Genomic DNA, 17,716 nt, shown 5'->3' with positions numbered 1-17,716 from the left:
GTTTTTACCACTTAGCTTAGTGTTTCTAGCCATATGATAATGAATTGTAAACAGTGCATTTCCTTGGTGTATGGAAGAACTGTGAAATACAATAGCACTTATTTACTCTTAACTATTTTTCCCTTTTAATTGTAGTCAAACTGGTTTGCTTAACTTTTTCCATCAACAGGAGATTATTGGTATTTTGTATGGGTTCATGGGGAATTATTCTAGTTCCATGCTTTATAAGTGATACGAACCTTAATACATTAACTTTCACTGACATATTTGTTGTTGATATTTGTGTGTTAATGCTTGTAGGTTCTTTACTTCAGAAAGCATCTAAAACTACCAACAGAATTAGTAAACCTATCCCTGGATTGGCTCAGTCTCACCTGATATTTGTGAAACCACTGAAAACAGGTAGGCAGACTTCTGGTATTTAGTAAAACAGTATACACTGAACTGAATGTCACAACTGCTGTACTGGTAGCTGTACTGTATTGGTTAAGACCCAACTGGTGAGAGTTGAGATGAAATACAAGACTGTACCTACAATGAATCAAAATCTAGTAGAAAAATATATGTAACATTTCGCGTTCCATTTTGACTACTCGTAAGAAAATTGGTTGCAACACATGCCCAGCTGAAGGTAAATGTTACATTCCTCCAGTTTTGCCTGTAAGTGTAAAAGCTACAATACGGATATGTTCCTGGCTGACTGATGGTTATCAGTAAAATGCCTCTTCCATATCTGATAACATTTTAATACAACAACAGAATACCTAAGAAGAGAAAACTTCTTACCAAAAAGATACTGATTTTGCAAAGCTAATAATACTAAGTTGATCTGACCAGAAAAATGCATCTATAAAATGGTTCTCCCTGGATGTAATCCAACTCAAGTTGGTTTTGCCCCAATATGTGCATTGCAAAGGCCTGGGTTCTAGAAATCTTGTCTTTGTTCTAGTGCTTTAATAACTTAATCCATGTTTTGTGGCTGATCTGCAAGTCACTGAAGATTCTAACAATCTGCTTTTTTCTGCTGTAGTGCTAAATGGAGTGTCAAACGTTAATCCTTTCCACAATGAAATGTATATTGGTTATCAAACATTTCAAGAACTGCAGAGGCTTACTTTTTTTTTTTTTTTAAAAGTCATCCCTAGGCACCCAATGCCTTTTGCTGCTAAAAACATGTTTTATGATGAACGTTGGAAGGAGAAGCAGCAACGAGGTTTCACCTGGTGGTTAAATTTTGTACTTACCCCTGATGACTTCAGTGTAAAAACAAACACCTCACAAGGTAAGAGTACAAGAATTTTCACTTTGTCTTTTAATGTTCTTAAACGTTATATAATGTACTTTATTAATATTAATGAATAGTAAGTAGTACTAGCTTAACACTAGTCCCAACTTGCCACTTCAGTTTGTGTGACATTAAGCTCTTAGGTAAGAGCAGAATTTTGGTTTTTAATTCTTATGTATCCCCTGTGTTTCCCTTTTTTTCAGCCTTTGACTTAATACTGTGATAATCATAAACCACATATTTGGTAATGTGTTTCCGTGGCAGTTATGCTAGAAAATATGGAATATGCTAAACCAAAAGCAGTTCTTGCATTGGAGACGGTGCTGTCCATTCCAGCAGAATTTTATAACCATCTAACCCTTTTCAGAGTCATATTTTCCCCTTGTGATAAGTGGGGAAGGCACACTTACTCATGCCAAGCACAGCATACCACACACCTGAACGGGGAGCGTGCTCTGCAACAAGAAATACACACTGGAATGGGTGGCTGTGGCACTCCTCAGTGGGTGTTGAGTGGGGAATCCCCACCTGCTGAAAAACATTATAGCTGTCCTTTTACTAAAAGGATGGTAATGTACTTTTTCCTCTGTCTTTAGCTTCAATCTAAAAAATTGAAGATGGTACAATTGATCTTAAAACTGAATTCCTAGCACTGCTTGCTTATGAAATAAGCGTTGTTATATTAAATATTTGAGTAATATACATGTAGTTGACAATATATGTTTAGTGCAACAGCTGATAAGCTGCCTGAGGGATAAAATCATTAATCATAAGGAAAATAACAAAATGTGAACTTAGAGAGGAAAAAATAAATGTGGTGGGCAAGCTACCTTTATTTGAGATGTAAATGCATACTTTTTGTGTGTGTTTAAACAGTAAATGCAGCTGCTCTTATCTTGGGAGAAGAGAACTGTCATAAAACCAGTGTTCCTAAAGCACCAACAAAAGATGAAGCATCTCTAAAAGCTTATACGGCTCATCGTAAGCTGAATAAGTTACGACGTGATGCTTGCCGTTTGTTTACATCTGAAACAATGGTTAAAGCTATTAAGAAGCTGGAAGTTGAGATTGAAACTAGACGTTTGCTGGTTCGTAGAGACAGACACCTCTGGAGAGATGTAGGTAAGAATACTAAAACTTTGCATCCTCTCTTTTTTTGTAAGTAGAGAAAGGATTAGTCACACACTAAGTTGATTTAATCTAAAATCGGTTGATAAAAATTTTTACTATATTAAGTGTTTGCTGGAAGTAAAGTTACAAGACACTCTCTTGCAGGAGAGCGGCAGAAAGTCCTTAACTGGCTTTTATCTTACAACCCTTTGTGGCTGCGTATAGGTCTGGAGGTAAGTGTAGAATTTATGGTCTATAATCAAAGCTTAAAGGACATCTAGCAAATTTTTTTAGTAGGGGATGTTTCCGGTTTCTTTGTATTTTCTGTTTTACTAATTCAGGTAGGTTCAATTCAGTTATAGCATGTTTACATCTCTTTTAAATTATTACAACAGACTTGCTTTAAAAAAGTGCTTACCTTATTAAAAAGGAAAATATTTAATCAAGGAAAGTAGAAGTTAACTCCCTGACCAATAACACAAAAGTAGTTTCCTAGCAGTTTCACTCTTAACTAAACTGGAGAAAAATGTGGTTGTCTTAAGTTCCTGATTGATTCCTCAGATGCAGATGATCATACATATTTTGACATGAGGCTGGATCTTCTGAAATTTCTTTTGGTTTTATCCTTCAGTGACTGATTTGAAAAACTGATTGATTTTTAGAAACTAATTACCATTTACTACATCAGAATTTCATTAATGTATGTTATTCAAAAAAACCTCATAGTATTGAAGGTAATTTTTAACAGTTCTGCTTTTTCCCCCTCCTTTCATATTAGACTGTTTATGGAGAACTGATAGCTTTGGAAAGTAATAGTGATGTTATGGGTCTAGCAATATTTATCCTTAATCGCTTGCTTTGGAACCCTGACATTGCAGCTGAATACAGACATCCTACTGTGCCTCACCTTTACAGAGAAGGTAACTATGACTTCCAAAAATAGGTTATTTTTAGCACTTAATTTTTGAACTGTCACTTAATGGGTTCTATCTTTTTAGGTCATGAAGAAGCTTTGTCAAAATTCACACTGAAAAAATTGCTGCTGTTAGTTTGCTTTCTGGATTGTGCCAAACGGTCCAGAATGATTGACCATGACCCTTGCCTCTTTTGTAAAGATGCAGAGTTCAAGGTAAGAGAGTTGTGATTTGATGTTTCCCTCCAATATTGTTCTAAGACTCAATGTAGAAACTTTTTTTTTCTTAATCTGACTATGTACTTTTCTTTAACAAGTCTTGGCTGTTCAGCCTTTTGGATGAACATTCTCAAAACATCATCTCACAGTCATATAAAGGAATTCCCAAGAAAATTTCAAGATGTTGGTCCTGTGGGAAGGACTCCATTATCTTGTGTTATCTGGCTTCCCTATCTTAAAGCTAAGCTTCTACATTATTTTTAAATATCACTCTAGCATACTGCAGCTGATCTTAAATTGCAAGTCAGTTTGGTCTTTTCTGGTTGTTTTTTCTGTTATTTTGCTGTGATAGGAAAGACTATGCAACATCTGTCATACAAAGGCTTTGATTAACAAATAGGTTATGTTCAAATAAAATAACTTTTCTTGGGTTTGTACTATGTAGACAGACAGACTGAGAAAAAAGTATTCCTGAATTTGGTGGTGCTTTCAGTACCTAGCTGGGTACCTAGCCATTGTACCTAGCCAGGTATTATGACAATTAAAGCTGTGTGAACTGGCTAAAAAAAAAATAATAAATCTAATTTTAAATATTAGGCAATGCAATTTGGGGGACAAGGGATGAAAATTGTATTCTGCTTGACAAATATTGCAGTGTTGATTTTTCTTTTTTTTTCTTTTTTTTTCTTTTTTTTTTTTTTTTAGGCTAGCAAAGACCTCCTGCTTGCATTTTCTCGGGACTTCCTGAGTGGTGAAGGTGACCTTTCCCGCCATCTTGGTTTCTTAGGACTACCTGTCAGTCATATTCAAACTCCACTTGATGAATTTGATTTTGCTGTAACAAATCTGGCTGTGGACTTACAATGTGGCATTCGTCTTGTGTGCGTTGATACAGAATTATTTTGAACTATTTATTTTCTTTTATATAATACTTAATAAGAGCTCAGCTAAGGCATTAAACTGTGAAATTCCCTCTGTTAGGAGAACAATGGAACTTCTCACCAAAAACTGGAATCTTTCAAGAGAACTGAGAGTTCCTGCAATAAGTCGTCTACAGAAGATGCATAATGTTGACATTGTTCTTAATGTCCTTAAAGAGCGAGGAATTCACTTGAAAGATGAAAGTGGTAAGGCCTAGAAATCAGAGTTATTCTAAGTGCATTGGAGGACTAGCGCACACTTTAATTCCTTGTTTTATTTGATAGGTGCTTCAATTGACTCCAGGGATATTGTGGATAGACACAGAGAACGAACATTAGCACTACTGTGGAAAATTGTCTTTGCCTTCCAGGTACTATTCAATTACTTATTTTGTTTGTTTGTTACTAGTTACAAATGGGCAATAATGAAAACACCAGTCTTTGAGGAATATTTGTCGTGTGTGTGAAAGCCTCTACTAATCAAATTTTAGACTGAAATGATCCACTTTGTACATTTAAAGTACCATGCGAACTTTACCTAAATCTTCTAACTGTTCCCTAACAATGCAGTTTAGATAACATTTTATCTGTGCTTTTTATTATATAGAAGTTCATAGAAGTTTTTGGAAAAAACTTACTTCCGAGTTTATGCTGTATGCCAACAGAATTGATAATTATAAGTAAAATAATGTTGGTCTCAATGCTGGTAAGCTCTTACTAACTGAAAAGGATGTTTTGAGGTTTCTCTGATAGACAATTATAGAGTAAGCTCTGAAGCTATAGCTCTTCTACTTTTTTCCATTTGTCTGAAACAGTCAATTTGAAGAAACATTCTTGAAATAAGAATGAAGATTTCTTAGGCATTATTGCAACGGCATTTCAAAGCCACTGGAAAAAACTGGAAGAGGAAGCAAAAATAGTTTTCTTAAGACTGTTTTACGAGTTGAATTGAGTCGGATCGTCTTTAGAAAATAAGTATCTAGCTGACAAATCCAGTTGGAAGAACATAAAGTACAAAAGGTAAAATAAGGTACAAGTTGAGGTAGAATTTCACCAAAGCAAGACTTTCAAAGACTGTAGCCACAGAACTATCGGAGAGCCAGAAGAACATAATAAAAATCAAATGTAACAGTAGTTAAGTAATAAAATAGTTACAGTATTAAGTAGTTACCTTCCTCCAGTTAGTTCTCCTATATGTGTCACAGTTTCATTGCTTGTGATTAAAGAAATAATTTCAGTGAGCAGTGGCTTTATCCAAGCCCTGTGAATATGCTACTTGTTCTCCAGGATATGCTACTTGTTCTCCAAATCTTCTCTCACCATCACAACACCAGCTCAAGTCCTCTCAGAATCCCTTAAATGAGGAGGAGTGGTACATGGACTCAGTAGAAACGCAGGCGAGACTGAAATGGTTGTTTCCTCTGAAAGCATGGTGAAATTACACAGGCTGTTTCAGGGAAGTTTCTTGTTTCCCCCAACTATTAACTAATGAAGTAACTGTTTTACACAGAACAGTAGGAGTGTGGGTTTAAGTTCTTTTATCTGAAGCAGTTGGTAGCGGACGCTGCCATCTATGCTGGCAAGTCCAGGTTATCCACTACTGATTCAGTGTGGCAGGTACTACTACGTAGTGAGAGTAGTTTCTCTTTAAAATGCCATATCTAAAGCCTCTGCATCCAGCTGCTATAATGCATGTCATGTCAGACTGTTGGTGACATAAATACAATTTTTTTTCTCCTTCCTAATAGGTGGATGTTTTTCTTAATGTGGAACAGTTAAAAGAAGAAATTGAGTTTTTAAAGAATGCACACAAAAGAAAAACACAATTGGGTGCTCTCAAGACTTTTCCAAATTGTTGTAGAGTACAAGAAGATGATAGTAGTAACTCTTCACCTGAAAGTTACAGTGAAAATGTGAAGCTGCTGATGGCATGGGTTAATGCTGTTTGTGGATTTTACAATATCAAGGTAAATAGTTTTGTGTACGTTTCAGCAAATATATACTTTGCTGTCATAAGAATGCTTATTCTTATAGAAAAGAATTCCTCAAACTATCAAATATGTAGTAGCCGCCAATGGTAATTAGTTTTAAATATCCTCCTGGACTTTGTTTAATCTGATTTGCAATAACCATCTTTCTGTGGGTTTAGATGCAGCTCTCCTTTTAAACAAATCTGAGGAAAAGCATCTCCCCTTCCAGTTAGTCTTATGCATAAAAATGCCTTTTAAAAATGTAACATTTTTGCTGGAATATGGGGTGGTTTGAGGTTTTTTTAATGAGCATTCATCCTAAAAGTGTTTGTGCATAAAATTTTCACCCTTTGTAGGAACTGTGAGAAGTAAACTAATGTTTGGGGTAAGGGGAATTCCTCTCCTCAGAGACGTTTGTTTAGAAGGGACATGGTTTTTGTTCCTTCCAAGAAGAAAAGCCTTCTTCAGAGACTTGTATCTGGTCAGAATACAGTCACACCTGCTATTTTTTCTGAAGGGCAAGGTAGAGCAGTTAAGACTGATGCAAGTTCAGAGCTTATTTCTGCCTGAATACCTAGTGTAAAGGTACCTATAGAAGTTTCTTGGGAAGCCTTCTGTAGAAAGATTGCTTTCTTTTTGGTTTCTTAAATGTTTCCCTTGGAGATTCACTGTATAGTGACTCACATCTTTGCTTCTGGTTTCTCACAGCAGTGTGTCACTGTACAGTGAATGTTCAAAGGAAGCACTAGTTTCACAAATTTTTGGTTTTGTTCATACAAAGAAATTTGCACTTGGTCACTTTCAAAGGTACGAGGTAACAATGCTATGTGCAGTTTATACTGATTGACTGGTAACAAAAATTCAAGGAACTTGTATCTTACTGTATTTTATTTAACAGGTGGAAAATTTCACAGTGTGTTTCTCGGATGGTAGAGTATTATGTCATTTGATTCATCATTATCAGCCGTGTTATGTGCCTTTGGAAGCTGTGTGCCAACGTACAACTCAAACAGTAGAATGCTCGAGAACTCATACAGTGGGACTAAACTCTTCCTCCTCGTCCTCTTCAGAGTCTGATACTTCTCTAAATGTTGTGGAAGGAATGTTTGACCAAAGTGAGTTATTTGATGCACAGAAATTCATATTGAATCTATTTTTTTTTAGGCACAATTTGATTTGACAAACATTTTCTCTTTGCAAATCTGTAACTGCCTCAGTTCTATACAAGGAGCTCTTGGACAATGAAAGGAAGAACTTCCAGCTGATCAATGCTGCAGTTTCTGACCTAGGTGGAATACCAGCAATGATTCATCCCTCAGACATGTCAAATACAATTCCTGATGAGAAGGTAAGATGCCTTTAGAGTTGACGTAAACATGTTCTGCTCTCCTGTGAACGTGTCCTGCCCTTCCGTACAGCCCTTAACCTGCTGTGTTCTGTGTTTATATAGGTTGTTATTACCTACGTATCATTTCTGTGTTCGCGGCTTCTAGATGTTCGGCAAGAAACTCGAGCTGCTCGATTAATTCAGTCTGCTTGGAGGAATTACAGGCTGAAAAGAGAACTGAAACTTTCTCAGGTACTCTTTGCCTGGGCAATATTCATAGTTTCTACTTTAGGAAATACTAAATAAAGAATATAAGTTCACTGTTTGGAGTATACAGGTTTATTAGAAAAATATTGGCATTTAAAGGAACGAGTACCATTTTTATTATCAAAATACAGATCCTTCTTTGTGTAATCTACTAAAACCCACTTTTGTTTAAGATTACTCTGAAATAATTACACTTGTTTAAAGGCTACTGTTCTTTCTTTTGTGTTCCAGTTGGAGCATGTGACCCTTTAGGCCCTTTTCCCAATATTTCAAATACAAAATAGTTGCACTGCTTCCTTAAAACAAAAAGGCAGTAGTTAATTTTTAATTCCTATTGATGTCTACAAGATGAAAAGAGTAATTAAACTTCTGCATGGATTTAATATTTTTGTTCAGGAGCTAAACTTCACCAGTGTTTTGAGTTGAGTCACATGAGTTCTGATATTGTGTTTCTTGCTTGTCTGGTAGTTATACCAGATCTTGTGATGGTTTTAAAACTATGACACCATTAAGGTTGATAAATGCCACCACTGTGTCTAACGGAGATACATATCATTTGACGTTGGAACAGCGTTCAACTGAAATATTCTGAGAATCGGTAGTGTAGAAGGGGTAGAGGTTGTATTTATGTGGGTTCTTTCATCAACAAGCCTAATTTTTATGAGATTTGCTTTAGATAGTTATTTTAATACGCCAAAAACTTGAGTGAAAATTCCAGTCCTAACTGTTCAGTGGAAATTCACTCTTTGTAGGAAAGAGACAGAGCTGCTCGGGTAATTCAAAAATCTGCCATAACCTTCTTGTCTCGTCGATGCATCCTGAAGAAAGCGAATGCAGCAGTTTTCATCCAGAAGCACTGGAGAGGATATTTAGCCAGGATGATTTTTTTAAATCTGAAAAAGACAAAACTGGAGGAAGCCAGAAGTGAATCTGCCACAGTCATTCAGGTAATATGATCTAAAGTGAGATTACAGAGCAAGGAAACCCTCTGAAACGCTTAAGAAAAAGGCTTGCTTAGGGTCATTTGTTCTGCTTGCAGCAACTGATGTCTTCATGAAGATGTAATACTTCCTTCCCCCCCGCCCTTTTGAGATGTTTTGGTAGCTTTCTCTCTTCAGAGGGAAATGGCAGTGTGCCATTAAATTGGCAATTAGTGAATATTTTGGTATACCATAAATATTAAAACACCGGACCTTAAACCAGTCAACGTAAGGACTGATCAGATTGTGTTGGCTTGCCTCTTTGCAGCTGCTGAACATTACTGAAGAAGCTTTAAAAAAAAAAAAAAAAAAATTTACTCTCCTAGTGTTATGACACCTGTGGTAGGCATGTTCAGAACGCCAGACATTAGTTACCAATTGGTAGTTGGGCAGTGAATTCAGTTTGTCAAGATGCTTTCCCCACTATTACCCAAAGCTAAATATTACATTCTTAAGACTTTTTTTGGAATGGAGATTAAAGACTTACTGATTTATCAAATAGTTTAAAAGGGAATCATTTGTTGCCGGGGCAAATTTGGCTTTTTCCCAGAATTTAAAATGCTTAAAAAAGCAATGACTCGAGCATTTGGCTTTTGTGTTTGGTGGGTTTTTTTGTTTTTGTTTTTATGTAGATATCTGGGCTTATCTTCCTAGGGACTAAGTAGGAATAAAGAAATCTTAAACAGTCTGAGGTTGGTAGTTCTCAAATTTAGGCTTAACTTGAGATACTATGAAGAAAATACTAAATTTTCTGCTTTTTCCTGCAGGCTTATTGGAGGAGATACTCTGCTAGGAAAAGATATTTACAGCTAAGATACTATGTTATCTTTGTACAAGCAAGGCTAAGGATGGTGAAGTCTGTTGCTGCATATAAACGACTTGTTTGGGCTACTGTTACAATTCAGAGTCATCTGCGTGCCTATAAGTTGGCAAAAAAAGATCGGCAAAGATATGAAATCTTAAAGTCTTCAGCACTTACTATTCAGTCTGCATTCAGAAGATGGAGAAAATACAAAATTCAACAGAAAGTTAAAGCAACTTCAGTGCTTCAGACTTATTTCCGAAAATGGCAATCTTCAAAACTGGCTAAAAGAAAGAGGGCTGCCCTTGTCATACAGTCTTGGTATAGGATGCACAGAGACCTGAAGCAGTACCTACGTATTAAGCAAAGTGTTATCAAGATTCAGGCTTGGTACAGGTGTCGGCTGGCTAGACGTATTTACCAGGAACACAGAGCAAAAATAGTGACAATTCAGCGGTATTACAGATCTTATAAACTAGGAAAAATTGAGAGAGAGTACTATTTGCAAAAGCGTGCAGCAGTGATAGTTCTCCAAGCTGCTTTTAGACGCATGAAGGCACGTAAGCTATACAGGCAAGCAAAAGCAGTTTGTGTTGTTCAATCACTGTGGAGAATGAAAAAAGAGAAACTAAGATTTCTACGATTAAAAAAATCTGTTACTACATTGCAGTCACATGTGAGAAAATACCAACAAGTGAAAAGATACAAAGAGATTAAAAATGCTGCTTCTGTAATTCAAACTCGGTATAGGGCACATGTCGCTGCTAAAAGAGCAGCTGCTTCTTTCCAGAGGATGCGTCTGGCTGCTATTGTCCTACAGTCTGCCTACAGAGGAATGGAAGCTAGGAAAGAGGCTGGCATATTGAGATCTGTGATAAAAATTCAGTCGAGTTACCGTGCTTATGTTGTCCGGAAGAGATTTAAATCCATGAAAGATGCAACAGTGAAGATTCAAGCTTTTGTAAAGATGAGGCAAGCACATAAGCGCTATTGTGCATTAAGGGAGGCAACGCTTTATGTCCAGCGAAGGTATCGGTCTCTCAGATACGCTCTTGAACTTAAAGAAGATTATAGGAAATTGAAGGGAGCTTGCATAAGAATTCAAGCTGTAGTTCGAGGCTATCTTGTCAGGAAACAAATACAAAGGTGGAGGGAGACTGCAGTATTTCTCCAGGCAGGCTACAGAATGAGAAGGGACAGGCAACGTTATTTAAGCATCTGTAGTGCTGCTGTTGTCATTCAAAAACATTATCGTGCATACAAAAAGCAACTGTGTCAGAGGCAGGAGTTCTTACAAGTTAAAAAAGCAGCTGTGTGCTTACAGGCAGCCTATAGGGGTTATCAAGCACGCAAAAAGCTTAAACTTGAATATAGAGCTGCTATTAAAATTCAGGCTGCTTTTAGAGCTCATGCTGCAAGAATGAAATACAAGGCAATGGTTCAGGCCTCCATTGTGATTCAGAGGCGGTACAGAAATTGTAAGACTGGTAACAGGCAAAGACTGAACTTCTTAGAGACAAGAGCAGCGGTGCTTTCTTTACAAGCAGCTTTTCGTGGCTGGAAGGTACGAAAGCGCATTCGAAGGCAGTGTGTTGCTGCTACTAAGATACAGTCTGCCTTCAGAAAAGTCATGGCTCTGAAGAAATTCAGACTTATGAACCATGCTGTGCTAACTATCCAAAAGCATTACAGAGCCAGTGTTATAGGCCAGAAACAACGGCAAGAATATGTTCAGCTGCGTAACTCTGTAGTGCAACTTCAGGCAATATGGAGGGGGAAAACTGTGAGAAAAACAATTCAAAAGAAACATTATCTTGCAACAATTATTCAGTCCTATTACAGAATGCATGTAAATCAGCTAAAATATAAGAAACTAAGACAAGCCACTCTAGTGATTCAGAAATACTTCAGAGCTTACTGTATGAAAAAAACCCAACGTGCAATTTATCTCAAAACAAAGGCAGCTGTGTTAGTCTTGCAATCTGCTTACCGTGGGATGACTGTGAGGAAACAATTGAGCAAACTAAACAAAGCTGCTACAACTGTACAAGCTGCCTTCAAATCTTACCTGATCAAAAAGGACTATAAAAGACTTAGATCTGCAGCTACAGTAGTTCAAAGGCATTATCGTGCAATTATTCATGCTAAATGTCAAAAGCAGAAATATTTGTCTTTAAAAAAAGCCACAGTCAAAATGCAGGCAATTTATAGAGGTATAAGAGTTAGACGACGAATTCACTGTATGCATCAAGCAGCTATTTGTATTCAAGCCACGTTTAAGATGCATCGTATGAACATAAAATATCGGGCAATGAGAATGGCAGCAATTATAATTCAAAGACAATACAGAGCATTTTGTTTAGGCAAAGTACAACGTAAAAAGTACTTGGAGCTAAAGAAGTCTATTGTTATCCTTCAGGCTGTCTGTAGAGGCATGAAGGTCCGACAAGACTTAAAAACTATGCATCAGTCAGCAGCAATAATACAGTCTTATTATCGAATGCACAAACAACAGAGGGATTTCAGAAAATTGTTGCTGGCAACTAGGCAGATTCAGCAGTGGTTCCGTGCTTGTAAGGAGCGAGATACACAAGTTCACAACTACATGATTATGAGAAGTGCTACACTTCGTATCCAGGCTGCATTCCGTGGTATGAAAACAAGAAGACTGAAAAGAACTATGAGTGAATCAGCTGAACTTATTCAAAGAAGATTTAGAACTTTTCTCAAAAGAAAGCGTTTTCTTTCCATTAAGACAGCTGCTATTGTAATTCAGAGAAAATACAGAGCAACAAAACTAGCAAAGATTCAACGTCAAAAGTATCTCTCTTTCCTTAATGCTGCTGTTATCATACAGTCTGTCTACAGAGGCTTTGTGGTAAGAAAAAAAATGCAGCAGATGCATCAAGCTGCTACAGTTATTCAAGCAACATTAAGAATGCGTAAAATTTACATTTCTTATCAAGCTGTCAGGCTTGCTTCAGTAATCATACAGCAACGTTACCGTGCTTACAGGGAAGGGAAGCGTGTGAGAGAAATATACTTAAAACTGTACAATTCTGTTTTAGTTCTTCAGGCTGCCTATAGAGGAATGAAAACAAGGTGCTTCTTGAAGAAAAGACATGAGGCAGCACTTATAATACAGAGAAACTACCGAATGTATAGGCAGTACTGCCATTACAGAAAAGTTCAGTGGGCAACCCAGCTAATACAGAAGAGATACAGAACCAATAACCTAAAGAAAATTGCAGTACAGCATTACTCTTCATTAAAGAAAGCAGCAACTTGTATTCAGAAGGCTTTTCGAGACATGCGAGTGAAAAAGCGACATCAAGAAATGCACTGTGCTGCTATTGTTGTTCAGAAAAATTTTAAAGCTTTTAGAGAACGTCAAAGATATCTCTCTCTTAAAGCAGCTACTCTTGTCTTTCAGAGAAGATACAGAGCTTTGATTCTGTCAAGACAGCATACTTTGGAGTATCTTTCTCTTCGCAGAGCAACTATTCATATACAGGCTGTGTACAGAGGTATCAGGGTGCGGAAGAGTGTTGAGCATATGCATTCAGCTGCTAGTGTGATACAGTCAGGCTACAAAATGCACAGGAATAGAAGGTCCTATCAAAATATGAGAATTGCAGCTATTGTTATACAGAACTACTATCGATCCTACATTAAAGGAAAGAATCAACGAAAGAAATACCTGAGAATGAAGAATTCTGCTCTTGTTATTCAAGCATCATATAGAGGCATGAAGGAACGACAGAAACTGAAAATCATGTATGTTTCAGCAATTGTAATACAGTCTAGTTATCGCATGTACATACGACATAGATATTACAAACAGTTGTGCTGGGCTGTCAGAGTTATACAGCAAAGGTTCAGAGCCAAAATGGCAAAGGAAGCTGACATGGAAAAATACGCGAAAATAAAAAAGGCTGTCATTTGTCTTCAGTCCTCTTTTCGTGCTAAAAAAGCTAGGCAGCTGTATAAAACCAATGTTGCTGCACGGTGCATACAATCATTCTTACAAATGCGTGTAGAGAGGAGGCGTTTTCTTGAAAAGAAAGCAGCAGCAATAATGATCCAGTCTATGTTCCGATGCCAAAGAACAAGGACTCGCTATAAACTGATTCAGAGTTCAGCAGTTGCTATTCAGAGGTGGTACAGAGCATGTCACAGGGCTCGGTTACAGAAAGCGGAGTATTCTGCTCAAAGACAAGCAGTAGTAATTATTCAGTCTGCCTTCCGTGGTATGAAAGCAAGAGAAATAGCAAGACGCATACGAGCTGCAAGAAAGATTCAATCTTTTCTTCAGATGGCTGTGCAGCGTAGAAAATTTATACAACTTAGAACAGCGGCTCTTACGTTACGAGCCTATTACTTAATGCATAAAACTAAATCACAATATACAAGCTATAAAAAAGCAGCAGTTGTCTTACAACGGTGCTACCGATCCCGCTTGACTGTGAAATACCAAAGAACGACCTATTTACAAACCCGGAGGAACATTATCATTGTGCAGGCTAGAGTCAGAGGATTCATTGAAAAGAAGAGGTTTCACAAAATTAAGGAAAGCACAATAAAAATTCAGGTACTTGTGAACGTATAGTAGTGGGTTTTGGGTGGGGCTTTTTTCTTTTGTGGGTGTTTTAAGATTCCTGCTCTTGCAAACAACAGTTTAAAGCTATATGTTAAAGTAGAATCAATTTCTGAAGTATACTACATGGCAGATGTATAAAGCTTATTACCACAGTGCACAGTAATGAGTCTCAGTTCAGCTCTGTTATGTGTTTCCTTGCTGAGGTACTCGTCTTCAAAAGTAACATTCCCTTTTTCTTCCCTAGAATTTTACTACTTCAAATGAGTTCTGATACTTGTGTGTGTTTCTGTGGTTCTTTTAAGAATGTTTTTGTCCTAACTGGCTTTCATCTATATAAATATTAGTAGCTTAATGAATTTTTTCTTTGATTGGAATGTGAATGAAAGCTGTCTTGATGTGTTGAAATGAGTGGGCACTGGTATTGGGTATAAAGTGAAAGTAAATGGCAAAGAAGGCATGAGTGCTGCATTCTTTAAGACTTGTATTTAGGAAGGCATGAGTAAATCAATCATGTTAGTTCTGTTAGATTTATTAAATGGCCCTAGTCTAATCTGAGTGCCTAGCTAACATTATGAAGAGGAATGTAAGGAGAGAAGTTCCATTCTTACTGTACATTTTGGTTGGTACCTTGAGTGGCGCCACATGAAACTTAGTGTGAAACTGTACCTGTGATTTTGCAGAGGTACTCTAGGAAGTGGGAAGTATTTAGTTTGATATGTTTTCCTTCCATCATTGATGCAATAAAAGTGTGGCCAGCAACAAGTAATGAGAATTGTTCTTCATCTCCATGTAGCAAGCTAAATACGCATCCAGTGTGAGTTCAAAGAAGCTTAGAAGACTAGTTACTCTGAAGTGCTTTTTCAATATTTTTTTTTTTTTCTGAGGATGAGGGAGGAAGGTCTATTTCCTTCTTATTTATATTAATTAGGATTTGTATGTAGTGGGAATACACTTCTTAATTTCCTTTTCTTCTGGGAAAAGCTTTAAGTGACTTCCTGTGGCGGCCTCAGTTATTTTACCCTAAGGGAAGGGGTTTTTCTTCAGGCTATTGTTGGAATGAAAGTATCTTTTTCCCCAGGGAAGGAAGGGCAATAAATAATCTCTCATAATAATTTCTTAGGTTGCTATTAGTGTCTTGTTGGAGAGCACATGCTCTGTTTAACAGGTAAGAAAACAGGTGTGCCTTCCTCACCTCTGTTTTTTTTGGGGGAAGTGGCAGCTTCTTAGTTATTTTCTGAATGTTTAACCTATATGTCCTGAACAACGTAAGTATGATTACTTTGCTTAAAAGGTAGAAAAAAAGAATTAATTCAGAAATCAGAAATACATTTACTTATATCGTTGTTTTTCTAAGAAGCCAGTGAGTACAGCTCTACTTAAAAATATGCAAACATCTTCCCAGTCAATAGTATGCAAGTGGTGAAATATTCCAAAATTGTCTTTTTCTTTTAAGGCATTTTTCCGTGGATTTATTCAGAGACAGAAATACCTTCAGTGCAAATTTGCTGCTATATTAATACAGCAGCAGTACAGAGCCCATCAGATGCGAAATACAGAACAACAAAGATATCATCAAATGAAAAGAGCTGCCATTAGAATTCAGGTAATCCCAGAAGGTTGTTTTTGTTGTTTTGGGGGGTTCTTTAATCTTTCTTGTATTTGTTTCTTCATGACATAATTATTTTTACAGACATTAAAGAGAGTGGCATTCATGGTATTTCCCTGAAAGTGTTTCACTTGCTTTAGAAAACATTTTCTAGGCGTGAGAAATGAGATATTTGTAGTACTGTAGAGAGAGGAATCCTAAAAACATTTTAGGCTAATGTGACTTTTCCTTTTAATTTTGTTTGTTCCATTAAACAAAAAAAATATTCAAGTTTTGAATTTTTTTTTTTCTTTTTATATATTTAATAGTCATCATATAGAGGATATAAAGCCAGGCAGTGGGTTGACAAAATGAGAGCAGCACAAGTAATCCAAGCCTGGTTTCGAGGCTGCAGAGCACAAAAGGAATATGCATCTGTGGTAAAAGCTGTACGTGTTATTCAGAGTCGCTTCAAAACAAAGCAGCAGCGGACCCGGTAATACTGAATTGGATATACATTTCTCTACTTTGGAAAGCTTTTATTATATAATTATTTACTACTGCTTTGCACTCTGTCAAATGCCTATTGATTCTCAGGCTCTGACCCTGCAGCATGTGTGTAACATGCATGAACATAATCCTGTTGATGCAGGTGGGATTATTCTTTTGCACATGATTTTTCTTCTGTTTAAATATTTTTCTGGACTGGAAGCTACCTCACAAACTTAAATTTTGCATATTGGGGATCTAGAAAGAGTAGGCCTTGATTTTTTTTTTTTTTTTTTTTTTTTCCCCCCCCCCTCCACTTACCTGTTTTTGCAGGAAGGATGTTCTGGATATTGTTAAAATTCCAGCATAAAACTAATGGGATGAAAAGCTATTTCGTTATAATGCATAACGGAATAGTTAAACTAGTTTGTGTTTATTTTCCTGTGAGACGGTTTTAAAATAAATGCTCTGCTAGATCAGCCTTATAGCTCATCTCACTCAGAACTGTGTCCTCTGCCAGTAGCAGTAGACGATGCTGTTTAGGGATAGTATGTTAACCTGACCACTTTCTAAGGGCCTTCCTCAGCATCTATGCTTGTTAGATTATGGATGCTAGAACTTACATCCTTGCCTATTCCCTTTATGGACCTGTTGGATGTCAGTTTGTCTAATGCCTTTTAAACGGCTGTGTCCCTCCCCAGCCTCTTTTGGCAGCAAGTTCTGGAAGTACCTACTGTGGGAAAACAGAAAGTATCTTCTATTTTAAACCAGTCTTTCTGCCAACATTGCTGGCTATCCCCTTGTTCTAGTGTTCCAAGATTTGGCTGATAACAGTTCTGCTTTCACAATATCTATCTTAATTTTGTAAACATTCACTGTTTTCTTACTTTAAAAATGCAAGTATTCTCAACTTTTGGAAAGAAAACTAAAATTCATTTTCATGTTAGGTTTTTGAAAATGAAGTTCTGTGCACTTACCATCCAAAGGAGATGGAGAGCAACCCTTACTGCACGAATGATTCAACATCAGTTTCTGGCAACTAAGAATGCTGCAGTTAAGATTCAGTTGGCATATAGACAGTACAGGGCTAGAAGACTTTCTCAAAAGGTATGTTTTCACTTGCACTTTGCTATGTCATGGTTGTATTTAAAGTTTTCGGTGTATTTGATTGATGAGTGATTTTTCTGTCATCACTATGCAGAAGTATAGAAAGGAAAAAAGGTGGGGCCAGAACAAAGATTGTTCAAAT

At 36.9% G+C, this 17,716-nt stretch overlaps 1 protein-coding gene across 1 annotated transcript in view; it reads left to right on the top strand.

Annotated features, from left to right (window-relative positions):
• Nucleotides 1-17,716, top strand: part of ASPM (assembly factor for spindle microtubules) — a 35,110-nt gene that overhangs the window by 8,734 nt on the left and 8,660 nt on the right. Inside the window, exons 4-21 of the mRNA XM_075508158.1 lie at nt 301-402; nt 1,136-1,282; nt 2,162-2,407; nt 2,561-2,628; nt 3,174-3,315; nt 3,394-3,524; nt 4,233-4,408; nt 4,509-4,654; nt 4,733-4,818; nt 6,196-6,414; nt 7,316-7,532; nt 7,620-7,765; nt 7,868-7,996; nt 8,764-8,958; nt 9,759-14,384; nt 15,847-15,996; nt 16,308-16,474; nt 17,415-17,574. Of these exons, the coding sequence (XP_075364273.1) occupies nt 301-402; nt 1,136-1,282; nt 2,162-2,407; nt 2,561-2,628; nt 3,174-3,315; nt 3,394-3,524; nt 4,233-4,408; nt 4,509-4,654; nt 4,733-4,818; nt 6,196-6,414; nt 7,316-7,532; nt 7,620-7,765; nt 7,868-7,996; nt 8,764-8,958; nt 9,759-14,384; nt 15,847-15,996; nt 16,308-16,474; nt 17,415-17,574 (7,253 nt within the window). The remainder of the gene's footprint in view (nt 1-300; nt 403-1,135; nt 1,283-2,161; nt 2,408-2,560; nt 2,629-3,173; nt 3,316-3,393; nt 3,525-4,232; nt 4,409-4,508; nt 4,655-4,732; nt 4,819-6,195; nt 6,415-7,315; nt 7,533-7,619; nt 7,766-7,867; nt 7,997-8,763; nt 8,959-9,758; nt 14,385-15,846; nt 15,997-16,307; nt 16,475-17,414; nt 17,575-17,716) is intronic.

The sequence above is a fragment of the Mycteria americana genome, chromosome 7 (genome assembly GCF_035582795.1).
Source record: "Mycteria americana isolate JAX WOST 10 ecotype Jacksonville Zoo and Gardens chromosome 7, USCA_MyAme_1.0, whole genome shotgun sequence".
Lineage (NCBI taxonomy): Eukaryota > Metazoa > Chordata > Aves > Ciconiiformes > Ciconiidae > Mycteria > Mycteria americana.
This window is presented reverse-complemented; position numbering and strand designations above follow the sequence as displayed.